Source organism: Uranotaenia lowii, chromosome 3, assembly GCF_029784155.1.
Source record: "Uranotaenia lowii strain MFRU-FL chromosome 3, ASM2978415v1, whole genome shotgun sequence".
In the NCBI taxonomy this organism is placed as follows: domain Eukaryota; kingdom Metazoa; phylum Arthropoda; class Insecta; order Diptera; family Culicidae; genus Uranotaenia; species Uranotaenia lowii.
The window spans coordinates 331,496,025-331,513,090 of NC_073693.1; the positions used below are offsets into that span (position 1 = coordinate 331,496,025).

A 17,066-nucleotide genomic window follows, 5' to 3' on the forward strand; every position below is an offset into this window, starting at 1 on the left:
TGTATGTGTGGCACGTCTCAAATGTTTACCACCAAATGTAATATTTAAATTTAGCAATTTATCTCCCAGGAGGAAGTGAGTTCGAGAGATAAAAGAGATCGGGACTTTTGTTGCAACAGAAAATTGTAATTAATTAGACCAAAACAACTTTATCGACTCGTTCCCAAAGTCTGCCGGATGCAACTTCGTCTCCAACAACTCCACCGGGTGCCGTCAATGCTCACCCTAAGATATTGATCACTTTATCATTCGAGGCGGATAAATCATGTTATGAAGTGTTCATTAGAGATTTGTTCATATGAAAGTGTTCCCTTAGAGATTTACCTTTCGACGTATTCTTGAAAACAGCGCCGACACTACCCACCAAAATCATTCAATTATATATTCAGCAACAAAGAAGAAAAAACAGGTTTCTAAATTCTCATTAGTTTCACAATAAACTCTTGTTATAATTTTCACATTATCTACACTTTTATTTCACAACTAAAACCATTGCTTGTACCGAAAAATCACGTTGCACGGAAACCGGTAATCATTCCTGTTATAATTATCCATTCTTCAGTTCCAGTCAGCATTCGAGTATTTCGCACCAGTAGATTCTACCTTGAATTGAAAACTTCCTGCTTCCGAGGTTTCATGTTATGTTCCCAGATTCTTACCCGCATACTAAAAAACTATATCTGAAACAGTCCATACTATACATCCACGGCTTCAGAAATAGTGATTGTCTCTGTAAACGTAGCTGTTCTATAAAACTTTACCTCGAGAACGATAAAAACAAAACATGAACGTTCACGTAAAAAGTGATGGTATCTAGAAAGGTAAAAGAATGGTAAGAACGATTTCCTTCAATATTTCTCTAATCGTCAAAATGATCTCTAATCGTTACCCATATCGTCCATTTCTTCTGCCATATTTACGTCAAAAATGAACGAAACGCCGATCAGAGATGCCAGATGATTTCGCACAATATCCGTACACATTTATGATAATATCCTTCCGATCTCTCCTAGAAAATGCACATTATTCTACATTTTATTTAATTAGTACAAAACAACGAGTCTAAAAGAATCAAACATGCATCATGAAAATCATGTGAGCAAGCATTTTAATAGTCTAGTCGTAAATTCCAGTCATTACATTACATCTGATTTTTCTCTCCAGTTGGGGGTACAGCTCGGAATATCAATGTTGTTTGTTGTTCTGGTTGCTGTTATCGACAGCAAGCGTTTTTTTAAAGATATTTGCGAGAACTTTGTATCCTATGTCATTTAGCATAGATGCAAGCGACATAGAAACATTGAATTTGCGTTCACATTGCGTATACAATTCTCGTTTTTTAATTTTGATTTGAATTGATTCATTCATAATTGAATTTATAGCTTGTTATATGTCCATAACATTATAAACTTTAACTAACAAATATAAAATAATCCTACTCATCTAAAAAGATTACATTTAAATTTTGCATTCTAATTTATATCTGTACAAATATTGATAAAACACTTAACCTGGCACCACTGCCGCAAGCAGTTATTTTGTTTTGTTGCGCGCGCGCACGCTAACTTTTGGCTACCCCTTAACGAATACTTTTGACCCGTTATTCAATAAGACTGGGAGAACTCCTTTTTAAGGATAAAGTTGCTGTACCCTTTAAGGGGTACCCAGCCTCATAACGCTTGTAGCGGGTCAAAATTACCCCTTATTTCAAAGGCTCATACCGGATGAAAATTACCCCTTATTTAAGATGCTTTCGTATGGTGGAAATTTCAGGAGCTGCTTATGAAAAATATGTTTACTGAGAAATAAATCACCACAAAATATCATGTTCCATTTTGTTTATTCAAAAATTACAATTAATAAATTTTTTCACCATTTAGTATTTACTATCCAACATCCATGTTTCCGGTTTCAGTCATCGGCTTACAAATTTTTACCGTTCTCGTCCGGAACTGTGCTGTTCTGAAATAATAACATGAATAATTAAAATCTCACAAAGGAAGCAAAATAAATATACTATAAAATACTTACAATTTTCCATATCACCGGACAAATAATAACGCATTCAATGTAACATCTAAATCTACCCCTTCGAAGCGGATTCGAGCTTTTTGAAATAAGGGGTAATATTGACCCGAAAAAATGACCCGTTATTTGACAGATCGTGGAGGTTCTCAATAACGGGTCAATTTTACGCCTTTAAGGGGTAGCCAAAAGTTAGCGTGCGGGTTGATTTTTTTTACTAAATAATTCGTATCGATTGGCGTCTTGGCGTGGATATTCGGAGCTGAATCTGCTGGAGCAGGTGAAATTAGCGTCCCAGGGCATTCAAATTTAAATGAATGCAATGCAGGTATGTAAAATTAAAATTCTTAAAAAAAAAATCCGATTATCCGTATACTTATATGTTTCAGGTTATGCTACTGGAACCCCCCAATACTCCGCACTACGAAAACGGAGACTTATGGATTACTTCAGCTTCGGACCCTTCCTTCTTGGTGGAAATTATAGATTGCTGTTCATTCCGGCAACTCCATTGATGCAGACGAAAATCTGTACCGATCATCTACGCACAGGAATGGCGCTGACACCGGAACCAGTGCCGTAACTTACAACAGGTCGTGCTAGTTGAAACGTCAACAAGAGGAAAACAAAAATGGTCAGGTGAACAAGTGAGTTGGTAATGTTAATAAATTATTCAATAAAAAAATGAAATTCATAATTTCAAATTCTTATCCGAAAAATTCCTTATATGCGTTACGAAAAATATTTGCGTTTGTGTGCGTGCTCTTTTCACGAACGGTTCCCAAAACTGTTTGCATAACGTTTGATTGAAGTAAAAGTCAAATCGTAACAGAACTATTAATGTAAACGTGTTAGGTATGAAAGCTCTATAAAATAACTTTAACAACTACAGTTCGATGTTCTAAATATGCTACGCACAATCGGTTCTTCAACCTTTACCAAACGGTTTGAAGAAAAGTTCTCCCATACAAATGTTTTAACGGTTTTTAACAATTACATAACCTAACGACATATTAAAAACACTGTGAATTTGGAATTCACGATTCAGCCAATTAATCTCACGGTTTAAATAATCGTTTACTAAACGTTTTTTTACGCTTTATCAAATCGTCGATTGACTATTTAGGAAATCGTTTGGATACAATCCTCATTTATGCGGGTAGTGATTTCCCAGCTGGTTTTAGAATTCCGGCGGACGTTTTCTTTTCGCAACAAATGATGACATTCTGTTCCGGATACAATTTAGCGGAAAAACCTATAAAATGTAAAAAATATGTTACTGTACGTTCAATATCAAACATAAAGGAATTATTACCTCGCAATTCAGAAACATTCCTGCAACTTTTGTGCTATGATCCCGATCGATGGCTGGGCAAAATCCTTCTCCACTTCTCCAGATCACCAAACCGTAGAATAAGGTACTCGAATCTTTCAGTTACGAGACCGATAAATAAAATATTTTTTGATCGCAATTTTGCAGTTTTCGTTTATCTTGATTATTTTGTTTTCTTTTTTGTCGCACCGTCAGCTGCACTGAAATAAGAACCCTTATAAAGATCCGTCAAAAGATCGTTTGGTTCTATAAGGTGCCAAACTGTTTTTTGGAAGAACATTTGTACTTGAAATGACATTTATCCAGAGTTGTTAGATTCATAGCAGATTTCGTCAAGTCAAAGAGATGATTTCAAGGAATCGCCATTTTTAAATGAAATCATGAAAGTTTAAATGTGATTTCTCATCGAATATTATAATAAAAACCATTATTTACCATCAATTGCGCCTAGTTAAATTATTTTAATTGGATATTTGATTAAATATTGACGTAGCAAACTAGAATACAATAGCTGAAATAAATTTGAACAATTTATTATTCCATAAAATATCTCATAAAATCTTCTATTTTTGAAATTTACAAGGGCGCGCAGTTTATATATAAGTTTCTCGAAAAACTAATCGATCAAATTAAAAGCGCAACATATTTATCCATAACGTTACCAAAAATATCGATTGTGATGTTTAGAATGTATATGAAAGGTTATTTTTGGGTCGTGGTTGAAAAAAAATCATTCAATTAGTTTTTGATTCGGTAAGATTATTTGATTTTAATTATTGCCATTGTAAAACTCTTTTCCGGATAAAAAAAAATTACGAACCTTTTGTTCAGTGCAGAAAGAACATGATTATCTAGAGAGATCTAGAGCAAGCCTTGATTAAAACTGTTTTAAGCCCATATTATTGTTTAAGAGTCTTAGAATGGGCACTTCAGAACCTCCTGTAGGTGGGCCTTTTTACACTTATAGTTGTTATATAAATGTTTTAATGGGGTTTATATAGCTAAACGTTGTTTTATAACAAAGTTTTGAAGTGCCCTTCCAGTTTCTTATAAAACTTAAATTGTTACTTGGGATATTAGTATTATTGTTTTCAAATTTTGAAACACAATTCTCATTGAAAATTGTGAGTTGTTTTTTTTTATTAAATTCCTAATATATAAAATCAGCACTTATGTAAATATAAATTATGTAGAAAATACAATTATCAAAATCAGTTTCTGAAGTATGAAGCTTCTGGAACCAGAATTTAAAGTTATCATACAAAATTTTCAATTCTAATTGTACTTAAACGAATGAAATAGTCACAAATGCAACAAGTAATCATAAAAAAAGTGATATTTTTTTTTATTATTAATGTAGTTACCTACGAATAATTGAAATTTTTTTGAATGATTTTGAATTATAAATAAAAAATTATTAAATGTAGGGGTAATTCTGAAAGTTAATACTATTCTTTAGAGAACAGTCTCAATCATTTACAATTGAAATAGCCAAGCTTTCAGATTCGGAATATCAAACCGTAAGCTAAATTTTTACTTAAAATTTCATTATTATCGTGTAGATGGGCTGAAAGCAGTATCGGTGACACAATTGTTGTAGATCTTGAAATCCAGTAGTGTTAGTTAAAAATCACTAAAAGATCTTCCGACTGTTTAGCATGAGATTGCCTTGTTGCCGAAAAAATAGTGGAATGATAAGGGGATAGTTTTAATTCACAAGAGAAAAATTAAAACTGAGGCAAACTGATTTTGGAAGATTTTTGTGTCTCAAATTCAATTTTTTTCTCTCCCTTCTTATTTTCTGGCATTTAGCAATTTAAAAACTTAGCAGTTTAGAGTGAAATCGATCAATGAAAATTGGTGAAGTAACTAACCTACATGAACATCAAAAAATATGTAAAATCTTTTCATTATCGTTTATTCATTCAACGATACAGGTTAGAAAGAAGAATGCCAAAACGTAACAAATTCCTGGAAAAAAAAACAATACATTTTCGTCTAGATAAAATATACAAAAATAAAATAAACATTTTTCTATTGCTTTTGCTAACTTATGCTAACATCACAAAAAGAAGGTTTGTTTACTGAAATTTTTTATCTTTTTCACAACTTTGTTGAACGCTAAAAAGCATTTTCACTTGTGCATTATGATAAAAATATCCAAGGTTGATTTTGGTTCAAAATGTTTTCAAATTTCCCGTATTTTACAAAACAGGAAAAATACTTACTTCTATAATATTTTCTCTCTGAAGTCATGGTAAATTACTCACAGTCTTCATGGAAATTGATCATTAATTGATCATTTTGCTGAAATGCGCAAAAAATTTTTCAATGATCAACCTTGTATTTTCATAATTTATATCGGAAACAAGAGCTGATAAAAAAAATCCAAATTTGCATTATGTGCTCCTAAATAAGTCGAAATCAGTTTTCAAATTCTTTGCACCTCGAAAAATGTGAATTGTGTTTCCTTGTGTTATAGTTTTGAATGTAGATTTTGGGTTCTGGAGATGGATTTGAATCTTTATCGCGAACACCAATTCCTTCAAATTGAAACAGCTTTTAAAAATACTTTATTGTTCCTTTTTGGCTCTAAAAATCCATAGGGATAGCAAAAGTTGTAACACGTGAATCTGCTTTCAATTTATTTTTGATGGAATCACTTGTGTTTCAAGATTTCTAAATTCAAGCTTATGGAATTTAGAAATCTTAAGAAGATTTTTAAAAAATTAAACTCTCATGAATATTTTACATTCGATTTCTGCTTGGCAGTAGTTGCATTTTTTTCAGGGTCATCCATAATATGAATGTTAGATGTTATGCATTTCAAACAGAATTAATTAGCATGAAACATACTTGGTCTGTCAAAATTCCCAGTTCTTCAATATATTGGAAAGATCATAAAGATGTTTGAAAAGTGCGCTTTGGGTCATTTTGACCCGAGCAGCCTTGGAGTTGGAGGGTTAAACAAAAAAAAAATTAAGTAGGTATGTATGTACGTGCAGTGTCTGGCAGAATAATGCTTATCCGCACTAATTAGTCAGCTGATTTTTTGTTAGCAAATTTTTTTGGTCATTTTTCTTGTAAGGTTAAGAAATTTCCGCGTTTTTTAAGATCGGCTAGCCGAAGAAAGCTGAATCTTTTAAGTTTGATTCGAGACGAAATAGGTCATTGATTTGTCATCATGCTGATTGTAATCTTTTTTTTTTTTTTTTGTTTCGATTATAGTCGTTTTACCATCTTTATGGCATTCGCGACTTTATCAACGTTGCAGTTGCCGGATCGTTATTGAAAAACTTATCCGGTACAACTGTGTTCGATGTTTACTCTTAGTCTCGAACTCGCGGACATCGGCTCAGGAGACAACAGACTTGCCAACTGAGCTATATCACAAGCCCCGATTGTAATCTTATTTCCGATCAGCTATTCAAACATTTTTAAAGATCGATTCCAGAAGAAAACGAATTTCAATTTAATTTTTTTAATAAAAAGTTATTAAGTCATATGTAACTATCCGGACACATCACATGGAATCACTTTTTCGTTCAAAATTCAATGTTATGTGTGCTCAATCTGTGATTTAAATTGTCCAAAAACTTTCAAAGCATTCTTATAGGAAGTGAAACCTACGACTTGAGCAATGATCCAGCAATGTGTACCTTCATTTTAGAGCAAACAACTAATTTTCATCATATTTATGTAAAAATATCGACGCCAGATAATGAAAGCCATACCCCAAAATATGTTCTATTTATAGCAAGGTTGTAGAACTTTCTCAATAACTAATTCCTCACTCAAACAAAAACATAAAAAGTTAAGATTTTCAATAGCATTTATTTGTGGGTTCCACATTTTCACCGTCGTTCTCGCAACTCTTTTTTTTTGTAATCATTTTTCCTCTCTTTACAACTGTGGTCGATAGGTTTAATTTAAAGTTTACTCACTAACTTAACTGATTACCTCCCGGCCTTGTTTGAATGTTGTTTCTTTAATTTTCTCTCAAAGCTTTTTCCATTCACTTCACACCTTTAAAGATTAGTGCTTTCCTCTTGAAATATTTATATATTTGATACCCTCCCCAAAGTTTTGTTCATTTATTTATCTATGTAGTAGATCCTAGCCATGTTCCTTACTCATCGCACGTAACGAAAAACATTATCCGTGCATTTTTAACTGTCCTTGTTGAACTGTTGTGGTTAACGAAGGGGAGCTTACGGAGAGAGGATAGTGGGTTGGTATCAAACTGTGTGGGTTCCCAGATGATTATTATTTGCTTTTGTAAGGGTGTTTTAAGTGTGTGATTGTTGGATTCGTGTTTAGTCCTGGAAGAATTCGAGGGGGGAAATTAGCCTATAAAGAACAACGGAAACGGGTGGCGGTTTTTGTTCTTATTTTATTGTTTTTTTGTTCTCCACCACAAGTACACGCAGCGTGTACGATATATGTAGTACGTTTAAGTAAGAGTAATAACAATAAATATAGGGCCCTACGGTCTAATCAATGGTTGAATACAATTGCTTATTTCCTTCGGTTGTGGGTTGAATTTGCTGCCTCTTTTGATTCCGGTCTGGTGATTTTGGTGAACAATTTGTTACGGTGTTTTCTCTCTCTTCCCATTTTAGCCGAGACACCTTTTCTCCAACGAAAGGCCGACCTCTGACGGCTAACATAAGAAAACTATACAAACGCTTCGATGCTGAAGCGTTTGCTTTTGGTTTATGAATGTGAAAGAAATGAATGTACAGACTTTTTGAAAGATTATGTGTGTATGTACAAGAATTGGTGCCTTGCTTATGGTTTTTTTTTTATCAAACTAATCCACCTAGTAGATTTAGCTACACTAAACTAATCAGACTACGGTCAGTCGCCTTTTCGATTTTCATTCACTTCTGATCGGTTTGGCAAAACGTAATAATAAGTTCTGCTATTAGCTCACGGTTTTTCCGCATCTTTCATTTGTATGTACAGATTATCGTCTCAATACCTTCGTTCCATTTTGAAATCCTCCGCTGGTTCGTACATTTATTAGTTCCTATAATTTTTGTTTCTTTTATTCCTAGAACCTACTCCATCACATTGTGTTATGTATATCTCAAAGGTTGGACAATTTTTTTCCTAAAACCTACGAAAAAACGTACCATCCTTTTATTTATTTTCTTTAAATGACCAATTTAATAGCGCAATTGTTCAACATGTTATGACATGTGAATATCTACGAAAGCTGATTCAAACAAACCCTCACATCCTACATTCGTTTCATTTGCAGCATTTCATTGTAATTTTTTTTTATGTACAAATGTGACGCATTCTTACACTACTGTTTTATCAATCAAATAGCGAAGGAAAAACTACGGAAAACAAGCAACAAACTTATAAGTTGGTATATTTGGTTTCAAATAAAGAAAGAAAAACGATAATTGAAAAAGAAAACAATGAAAACATGAACAATGAATAAACAAGATCAAAAAATGTATCCTATGGATAGGCTCCCAAGTCTAAATTCAGCGGTTAAACAATGCCGTGCATCGAATCGGAACTTGTCACCTTTTCCTCTATCTCTATGGTCATTTTGCATTGTCGGTTGATTAGGATTCGAATCGTAGTTTTTAGAAGCTTGGTTCACATTTTACCAAGAGTGATGATGATGATGTTGGTAGCCTTTCTTTTCTGTTGATGGTAACCAATCTGAGTCGTCCTTGCCGTCGATGTAACATCTTCGAGCACCATATAGAAAGCTCCGTTTTGGTGTCTTTCCTCGGTTGTCGATACAGATGCTTACGCTGCGTACATTCGACTGATGTCGCTCTTGTACCGTTCCTGGATGTCCTTGCGTTTCAGCTTGAAGGCAGCCGTTACTAGACCCATATCCGGGGTCCAGATGTCCTTGCACAGGGTCACAGCCGTCGGGATTTCGAATCGGTGCAATTTGCCTGTGGCAACGAAGAAAAAGAAAATATTGAAAACTCTGTCGATTGCTTAAAATAAACTTAATTTGAGTCGCACAAACTAGCAACCTAAAACTTACATTTGCGCCCGTGTTCGGCCAGCTCCTGGACAACGGCCTTCTCCATCACCGGCGAAGAGCACAGTTGATCGAACTCCATGCCCTTGATGCCCTGTTTCTCGGCAATTTCCTCCAGATGTTGCGGGTTTGGCACCACCAAGGCTACCGTATGCTGCTTTGTCGAATCACCATAGATGCAGATATTTTCCACCACCGGACAAGTTTTGAGTTCCGATTCGACCTTTCCGAGCGACACGTACTCGCCGGCCTGCAGCTTCACCAGATCCTTCTTACGATCTAGAATTGAAAACCGATTGTCAGTAAAATGCACTAAATTTTTAAAGCACCTCAAAACCTTACCGATAATCTTGAGAACACCGTCGTGATGGATTTCGCCAACATCTCCGGTTCGGAACCACCGTTGTCCATCCTCTTCGAAGAAGTCTTCTTCGGTTTTGCCGGGCAGTTTGTAGTATCCTTTAGAAACGGTTGCTCCACCGATAACGATCTCACCCTGCGGATATGGTTTGTTAGTCACCCGATAGTTACCCTCCTCCCAGTTTATCAGCCGGATGTCATTGGTTGCCGAGGGACCTCCCACCACACTATACTCCATGCACCATTCTAAAATTAAATAGAAAATCTAAATTTAGAAAAATATTTTCTAAATCACAATCAACAAAAGCAACTTACTGTCCATGACGGCACCTCCGGCGGTGGTTTCTGTTAGACCGTAACCCTGGATCATGTCCACACAGAGGCACAGGCTGATCTGTTCGTGCGTGTCCGGGGCCAGTGGGGCACCTCCAGAGAGAACGGACCGGATTCGTCCACCCAGCAGTTTGGCGATCTTCTTGAACAGGATTCTGAGAAGAGAAAGAATGAAAAACACCTTTGAAAAGGCTGTACTCGGTTAAGACCTTAAGTGGGAATTGGAAGCTCTTTTTCCATTTTGCTGAACGCTTATTGATTCTAAAAATTAGTGCCGGATTTTAAAGCCGCTGAAGGAAAAGGGCCTACAAAACTGATCAAGGATGTAAAAGTTTGTTGACCCGAAATACTCAAATGACGCTTTGGCAAGCATATTGTGCAAATTCTTCTGTGAGAATCACCTCACGAGGAATGCAAACTCGAATGATAGCCCAATATTTGGGATCCTCATTTCATTTGTTGTTCCTCAATTGTTTAATTTAATTTGGCCTCTTGCAGTAATTCACTTCTACGTGTTTCTTGCTCATTCAATTTTTAACGTCTGGTATCAGACGACGAGTTCACCTTCCTATCACTGAGTTGTTCTACAGTCAAAGCCTCTCTGGCGTATTTTTGCACAGCAAGAGTCTCCTCAGAGTAGATCAGAGTAGACTCAGAGTAGCGGCTCTATAACATTATCACGGGGACATTGACCCATTTCGTAAGAGGCGACTAAATCCATTCACTCCCCTTCCTGATGAAGACGACAGGGTTGGTGATTACTCCTCTAAAGACGTTGACTGTCTTCCGTCCCGGTAACATCCTGGTAGGTCTCTTTTAGACGGTTCTCCAACCACTTTTGGGCGCCAACCATGAATACGACTTGTGCTGACCTGGCTATGAGCCTGGGTCTTCTAGGGATTCACCAGGCCGACCCTGTATTAGGTTTTCGATAGAATTAGCCTGAGGACTATTTAAACCGACCACTAGTGACCATAATAATATTCTAGATAGAAGAAACGTCGAGAGCACTGACCTTAGCTTGGACGAAATAGAGATCATGAAATCGCACTCTGAAGTTTTTGCGGTTTTTAAGAATCAAGAAAAAATGATTGACAAAGAGGCGGGTTCTTACTTTAGTTTGTAAGTTCAGTTACCCATTTCCATTGATCATTTTCCTTTTCGTTTTTCACAAGAATACAGGTTTAACCATTTTATTTATTTTGTAAGTATTCCGACATATCCCAGCCTACCTACTACAGGTCACTATGACTTGTCTGGGGTCGCACCATAGCCTTACGTAAAGCCAAAATTCACTTAAAGTGTCTGCCGTATTGCTGAGCGCCGAGTCGAAGGGCAATTCGAACGCTCATATTACACGTGAACCAGCCTACATCCCTTGAAGGCCAACATCGATACCGCTACCAATATTACCCCTATCTACAGCGATCCTTACTTCTAATTCTTCACCGCAGGTCAGCCGGTGTGATGTTAAAACCCGAAAAAATTTATCATATTTTAGCATGCCCTAGTACCCAAGTGAACGTTATGTTAAGCGTGTATGGTTTTCTAAGGATTGCATCCATGGATGTCGGGAAGCTCCTTTATAGAGTGCGTCCAAGCAGCTTGCTGAGTCAGTAAGGATGAGGGCTGGTTCATTTCTGTTCGATTCTTGAGCAGTAACGTTTAGTGCATAAGCCTCTGCTCAGAACATGCTGCAATCGCTTGGCAATTTGCGACTAATTTTCCTGGGTGGCAGCTTAACTCCAGCCCTAGTGTTGTTGTTACCTTTGGAACCGTCAGTGTATATGTGTTGAAATGTGGAATATATGCTAGCTATGAACCTCGTAGAACTTCGGGAGTACGATTCTTTGGCTGCTTCCGGAAGGTCATGATTCCACGTACGATCTGGGTCTCTGGGTCCATGGAACCAATGGGTCGACTCGTTATATACTCATCCGTATATACATATGCCCCCGTATATACCAGGGGCCTCAGACCACTTTACAAACCGGTAACTGCCCTAAGGCAATACTTCGGAAGGGGGTCTAATTTACGTACCTATTTGCGTTTCTCATACAACACTCGCTTAGAAGATCATATTTAAATTAAATATCACCATAACCGACCGTAGTTCATTTGATAGCTTTGGACTCATTAAGTAAAGTATTAGTAAAGCATTAGTAAAGTTAAGTTACGTTATCCTGCGTTGATCGCAATTAGCGTCAGTCTACAACTCCTTTGCAAAGCAGTCATTATCCGGGCGAGCCCATCGCTGATTGCATACCATGTGTTGATGTCATCACACATCTTCTGCAGCGAATATGTTGGCACTTTCCTCTTGAAATCTTGGACAATAGAATACCACGTGTTCGGGTGTCTCGTCCACGTCACCGCATGTTAGGCAGACCGGCGAGGCAACATGTCCAGCATCCATAACCAGTCAGGAATTGCGTCATGTAGAAATCCACTTCGCCATGCTTTCTCTTCATCCACTCCACTCCTTGATATTTGGGATCAAAGAATGAGTCCACCTTGCTCTTTCTGAGCTGTCCCACAGCTGCTGCCAATTGGCCATGGAGTTATCTCTGCCTCGTGTTCTCACGTTTTGCGTGCCTCTATTTTCGTAGCAATAGGAGTCCTTCACCAACAAAACCAAGATGGGCATGATGTTACAATTATTGACTGGGTCACAAAAAACCCAAAGTCTAAAATCACATAAAATTTAGACGTACACGCCGACCGGTCTACCACATATCAAGTGACATTTGACCAAACAGAAAAAGTGGGAAAAAAGCTTCACACGTTTTCCCGACGCGTCTTTCCAAAAGTTTGGAAAACGCTAATTAAGAAATTGTGGTCCGCAGCAAACAACCCGTCAACACTCCGAGATTCGGGTAAGTGAATGTCTGATGACATTTTCCTACTAAAACAACAATTCCGTCATTCAGACCCGGAAGACGGGTAACGGCCAGCAAAGATTTCGTTTGCAGAATGCTAACTGCAATTACCCTTCGTTTTTTACACAGGAATTCCGGATAGTGCCAGGGGAAAGGAACCCCTTTGCGTCCGAATCGACCCAGCGAAGATCCGACGAGATCCAGCACGAAGAGGCCTTCTGAAAAGAGGTAGGCAATCATAATTTTGTGGTTAGGAATAAAAAACTAATGATGGTCATGTTGCAGGGCTTTTTTGTGGTGTGGCATTTTCCACACACACGTGGAATCGTCGCCGCGTTGGATCATCGCTTGCAGGAGACTACCGGTGTTGGATCGCTTCAAGGGTGCTTACTGCCGAAGAGAAGTCAATTCCGGCCAGCACTTGAGGGAGCTGTTCACCTCGAAGTGAACTGTGGTGACCCTCAGTGCGCAGCGACCAACACTACCGGAGCGGATTGCAAATTATTTCAGGCACTCTTGCCTACTGTACTTTATTCCCCGGCCACTAGCGCCGTAGGGGAAGTTACCCCGGAGAACAAGACCGGGTCAGCGGTTATTTGTATTCCGGCCACGAGCGCCGATGGGAATTTGAGTGCCGTTGTTTAAGCGCCGATTAAGGTGCTGTTTTTTTATTTCGGCCACCAGCGCCAAGAGGGACGTTGCTCGTGTTCCGACCCCGAGCAATGTCCATAAGTGGATGTCGGGTTTGTGAGTGCTGATTGAGTGGCCATTTGTTCATCCGGCCCCCAGCGCCAAAAGGACCTTGCTCGTGATCCGGCCCCGAGCAAAGGCCAGTGTTTGATGCCGGGAATTGCCGCCCAACAAGGCGTTTCAAGCTAGTGTTCCAGCCTCGAGCGCTGAAGGGATTCTTGCGTCGTTTTCTTGCCGAGAAGAGGAGCGTGATGTTCCGAGCGTGAACATATCACCAGAAACATCAAGGTAAGCTTAAGGTTTATGGTTTTTATTCATTAATGGTTTGATTCGCATCTGACGCACTCTTTTCATTTCGTGCACAGATTGCAGAGCAGCAAGATTGCTGCAATTTAAAAATTCCGGCAAGAGATCTGCCACATTGGCGCCCGAATAAAATAGAACTTTTGTAAAATACTACAAAAATAAAATTTAAAATGGACATAATTGATTTGAATGATGAGGAAATTGATTACGAGCTTCGGCTCAGAAACAAATTTGACCTTGGTTTTAGCAATCGCAGAACTAAACTTAGTGCGTTGCGATCATTAATCACGGAGGAGAAAAAAGCAAACACTTTTGCTAAGTCCTCAGATCACGTGATGAATATTGAAGATAATCTCAACATATGTTTAACAAACTTAGAAGCGATCAAATTAAATACACGTAAAGCTGTCATTGATAACGATTCGAATTCGAAAAAGCAATTGCTTTCGCGTCTTGAGCATTACCGCAATAGATTGGATTTAATTCCGAAGGATCAACCGCGTAGTGAGTTACTAGTGCAACTTACAAGTGAAGTGAAACAGTTACATACAATATTGACATCGAATGAAGATACTGGTGGTGTAGACAACACTCAGCTTGAGGCAGCAGCAAATTTGACGATTTCGGACAGTATGCCGAGAACATCCAGCCCTTTTAGAGGATTCGGTGAAGAGGATTTGAGGAACGATCGAAGCACCAGGGGTGCAACTGTACCATCGACAGATCCGGTCAATTTAAGTCGTCGGATGGAAACTATGCAGAGAACTGGAGCCATCCCCAAAGCCAACACCAACGCCGAGGCGAGATGTGACATCGAATCGAGCAAAAGGAAGCAAACGGAGCTGTTGGAAGAGATCTTGGAAAGACTCAGGCAGTTACCCATCGCGCAGCCACAACAAGTAATCCAGAATCATCAGACACTTCATCAAAACGCTAACGCAGCTCTGCAGCAAGTAGATATGCAACAGGCGCCTCCGTTACCAGATCGAGGCAATTCGCAGAGGCATCGAGGTTTACATCGGGAGAATCAGAACAATGAAATGTCGCAGGAGCTCCGAGATGAAGTATTGCTTTCGATACTCAGGGAACAGAATAGGCATCAAAGAGGACCAAGAGGAAAACCAATTCATGCCTGGCCTTTTAAGTATGACGGAAAAGGTAGTCCTTTGGATCTGATTATTTTCATTAAGAAGGTAGAGAAATTTGCAATGACTGATGACATGAATGGTGACGAGTTGATGTCACAAATAAAATTTCTGCTAGTTGGCAAAGCTTTAGACTGGTTTTGCTTGTCATGCAACGCATATATTTCCTGGGACGAATTCAAAACAAAAATTAAACAACAATTCATTCCACGAGACTTTGCACAGTTGATAAGAAAACAAGTATATTGCAGAGTACAAAAGCCGAATGAATCTTTTGAAACTTTCAATTGGGAAATGACTTTAATGTTTGGTGCAGCTGATCCTCCATTTTCGGAGATGGACCAATTCCACATCATTAGGACGAACTTGAATCAACACTTCAGGCTAGTAACTATCGCCGCTCAAGTTTCATCACTGGCTAGCTTAATCAAAGTATGTGAAGAGGTGGATGAAGCGAATATCAATAGTGGTAGTTTCGCAGCAAATTCAAATCGACCACAAGAATTAGGACGAGCAAACGTTTACAGACAGCTTAGACCACAGATGCAGAGGGACAATAGGCCAACAGTTCAACACGGAATAAACGCAATTGAAAGTGAGAACACACAACAATGGAATTCGTCGGTGATGCAGCATAACATGCTAGACTCATCACAACAGTACGACAGCAATATACCTCTAGATCCATCGATACACAACTATCAATCCACAAGGGAAAGACAGACCGAAGTATCCGAATTTGGAAATGAACTGAATGGTGCAGGTTGCAACGCAGTTCAAGTGGACAATAAAGGGCAAAACTTCAGAATGATGAATCGCCCAACACCAATCAACCCGACCACGACATTGAGATGCTGGCAATGCGGCAGAGATGATCATTTCTTCCTCACGTGCCCATTTCCGAAAACACACCTGTTTTGCTATCGTTGCGGGAAGCAAGGTTACACGGTACGGAACTGTACTGATTGTATCCAAATGGCCAGAGATCTCATGCAAAGCCATCCGGGAAACGCCCGAGGCGGCAACTGCTAGAGGGTCCAATTTTGCTGCCGAAAACCAAACTCGACCCCACCAAATGTACAGTTAAAAACTTCGGCCAGTCAAACATAGCAGTACACAACATCACCACAATTGATAACAGGCCGTATCTTGACGTGACATGCAGAGGAATCCCGATGAAAGGCATGCTGGACACAGGAGCAATGTGTTCACTCCTAGGAGGTAGTAAAACCAAAATTGCGGAAACTCTTAAACTACAGAAAATTCCAGGACGAGGATCAATATTCACAGCCGATAACACAAAACACAACATATCACACTACGTCATGCTGCCGCTAGAACTCAATGGTAAGCGACACGTTATGCCAGTAATATGCTTAGAGAACCTACCTGACAGTTTTATTCTGGGAATGGATTTCTTTAACAAATTTCAAATGAAATTACTCGTGAACAGCATCGCAGAAGACAACAATGCTCGCTTAAACAGTCTATCTGAGCAACAAAAACAGCGATTGAAAGAAGCAGTGGAAGAATTCCCTTCATCTGAATCGACAGGCAAGCTAGGAAGAACACATCTGTACACTCACACAATTGACACCAATGGAGCAAAACCAGTGAAGCAACGGTTCTACACAATGTCTCGCTTCATTCTGCAAGATGTTAATAAGGAAGTTGACAGGATGTTAAAGATGGGTGTGATAGAAGAAGCTTTCTGCTGTCCGTGGAACTCTCCTGTAGTAGCAGTTCGTAAGAAAGACGATTCGATACGCTTGTGTTTGGACGCAAGAGGACTGAACAAAATCGTAGTGCCAGAAGCTTTTCCCATTCCTCAAATAGCAGCAATAATGCAGAATCTCAGCGGAAGTAAATGGTTGGCGTCAATCGATCTAGAAGCAGCTTTTTGGCAAATACCATTAGACCACGCCTCGAAACCAAAAACTGCATTCACAATTCCACAGCGCGGTCATTTCCAG

The 17,066-nt window shown here is 38.6% G+C and overlaps 3 protein-coding genes and 1 long non-coding RNA gene across 15 annotated transcripts in view; 1 reads left to right on the forward strand and 3 right to left on the reverse strand.

Annotated features, from left to right (window-relative positions):
* LOC129751042 (uncharacterized) overlaps positions 1-17,066 on the reverse strand; it is a 525,666-nt gene that overhangs the window by 254,605 nt on the left and 253,995 nt on the right. The gene's annotated exons all lie outside the window — the stretch shown is intronic.
* LOC129751047 (uncharacterized) lies at positions 1,210-4,332 on the reverse strand. The gene is made up of 3 exons (XR_008738578.1): positions 3,341-4,332; positions 2,032-3,280; positions 1,210-1,962 (listed from the first exon to the last, which is right to left on the reverse strand). It is a non-coding gene; the product is annotated as an uncharacterized LOC129751047 (long non-coding RNA).
* Positions 8,307-17,066, reverse strand: part of LOC129751039 (long-chain-fatty-acid--CoA ligase 4-like) — a 44,139-nt gene continuing 35,379 nt past the window's right edge. For all 4 annotated transcript variants that reach the window (XM_055746289.1, XM_055746288.1, XM_055746290.1 and 1 more), the window contains exons 5-8: positions 10,056-10,228; positions 9,723-9,986; positions 9,384-9,659; positions 8,307-9,288 (exon numbers count right to left, since the gene is read on the reverse strand). In XM_055746289.1, the coding sequence (XP_055602264.1) occupies positions 9,134-9,288; positions 9,384-9,659; positions 9,723-9,986; positions 10,056-10,228 (868 nt within the window). In that variant the 3' untranslated portion in view covers positions 8,307-9,133. The remainder of the gene's footprint in view (positions 9,289-9,383; positions 9,660-9,722; positions 9,987-10,055; positions 10,229-17,066) is intronic.
* Positions 13,435-16,272, forward strand: LOC129751041 (uncharacterized). Its single transcript, XM_055746295.1, has 2 exons — positions 13,435-13,930; positions 14,008-16,272. Exon 2 carries the CDS (start codon positions 14,119-14,121, stop codon positions 16,123-16,125), a length of 2,007 nt encoding a protein of 668 aa, XP_055602270.1. The 5' UTR covers positions 13,435-13,930; positions 14,008-14,118; the 3' UTR covers positions 16,126-16,272.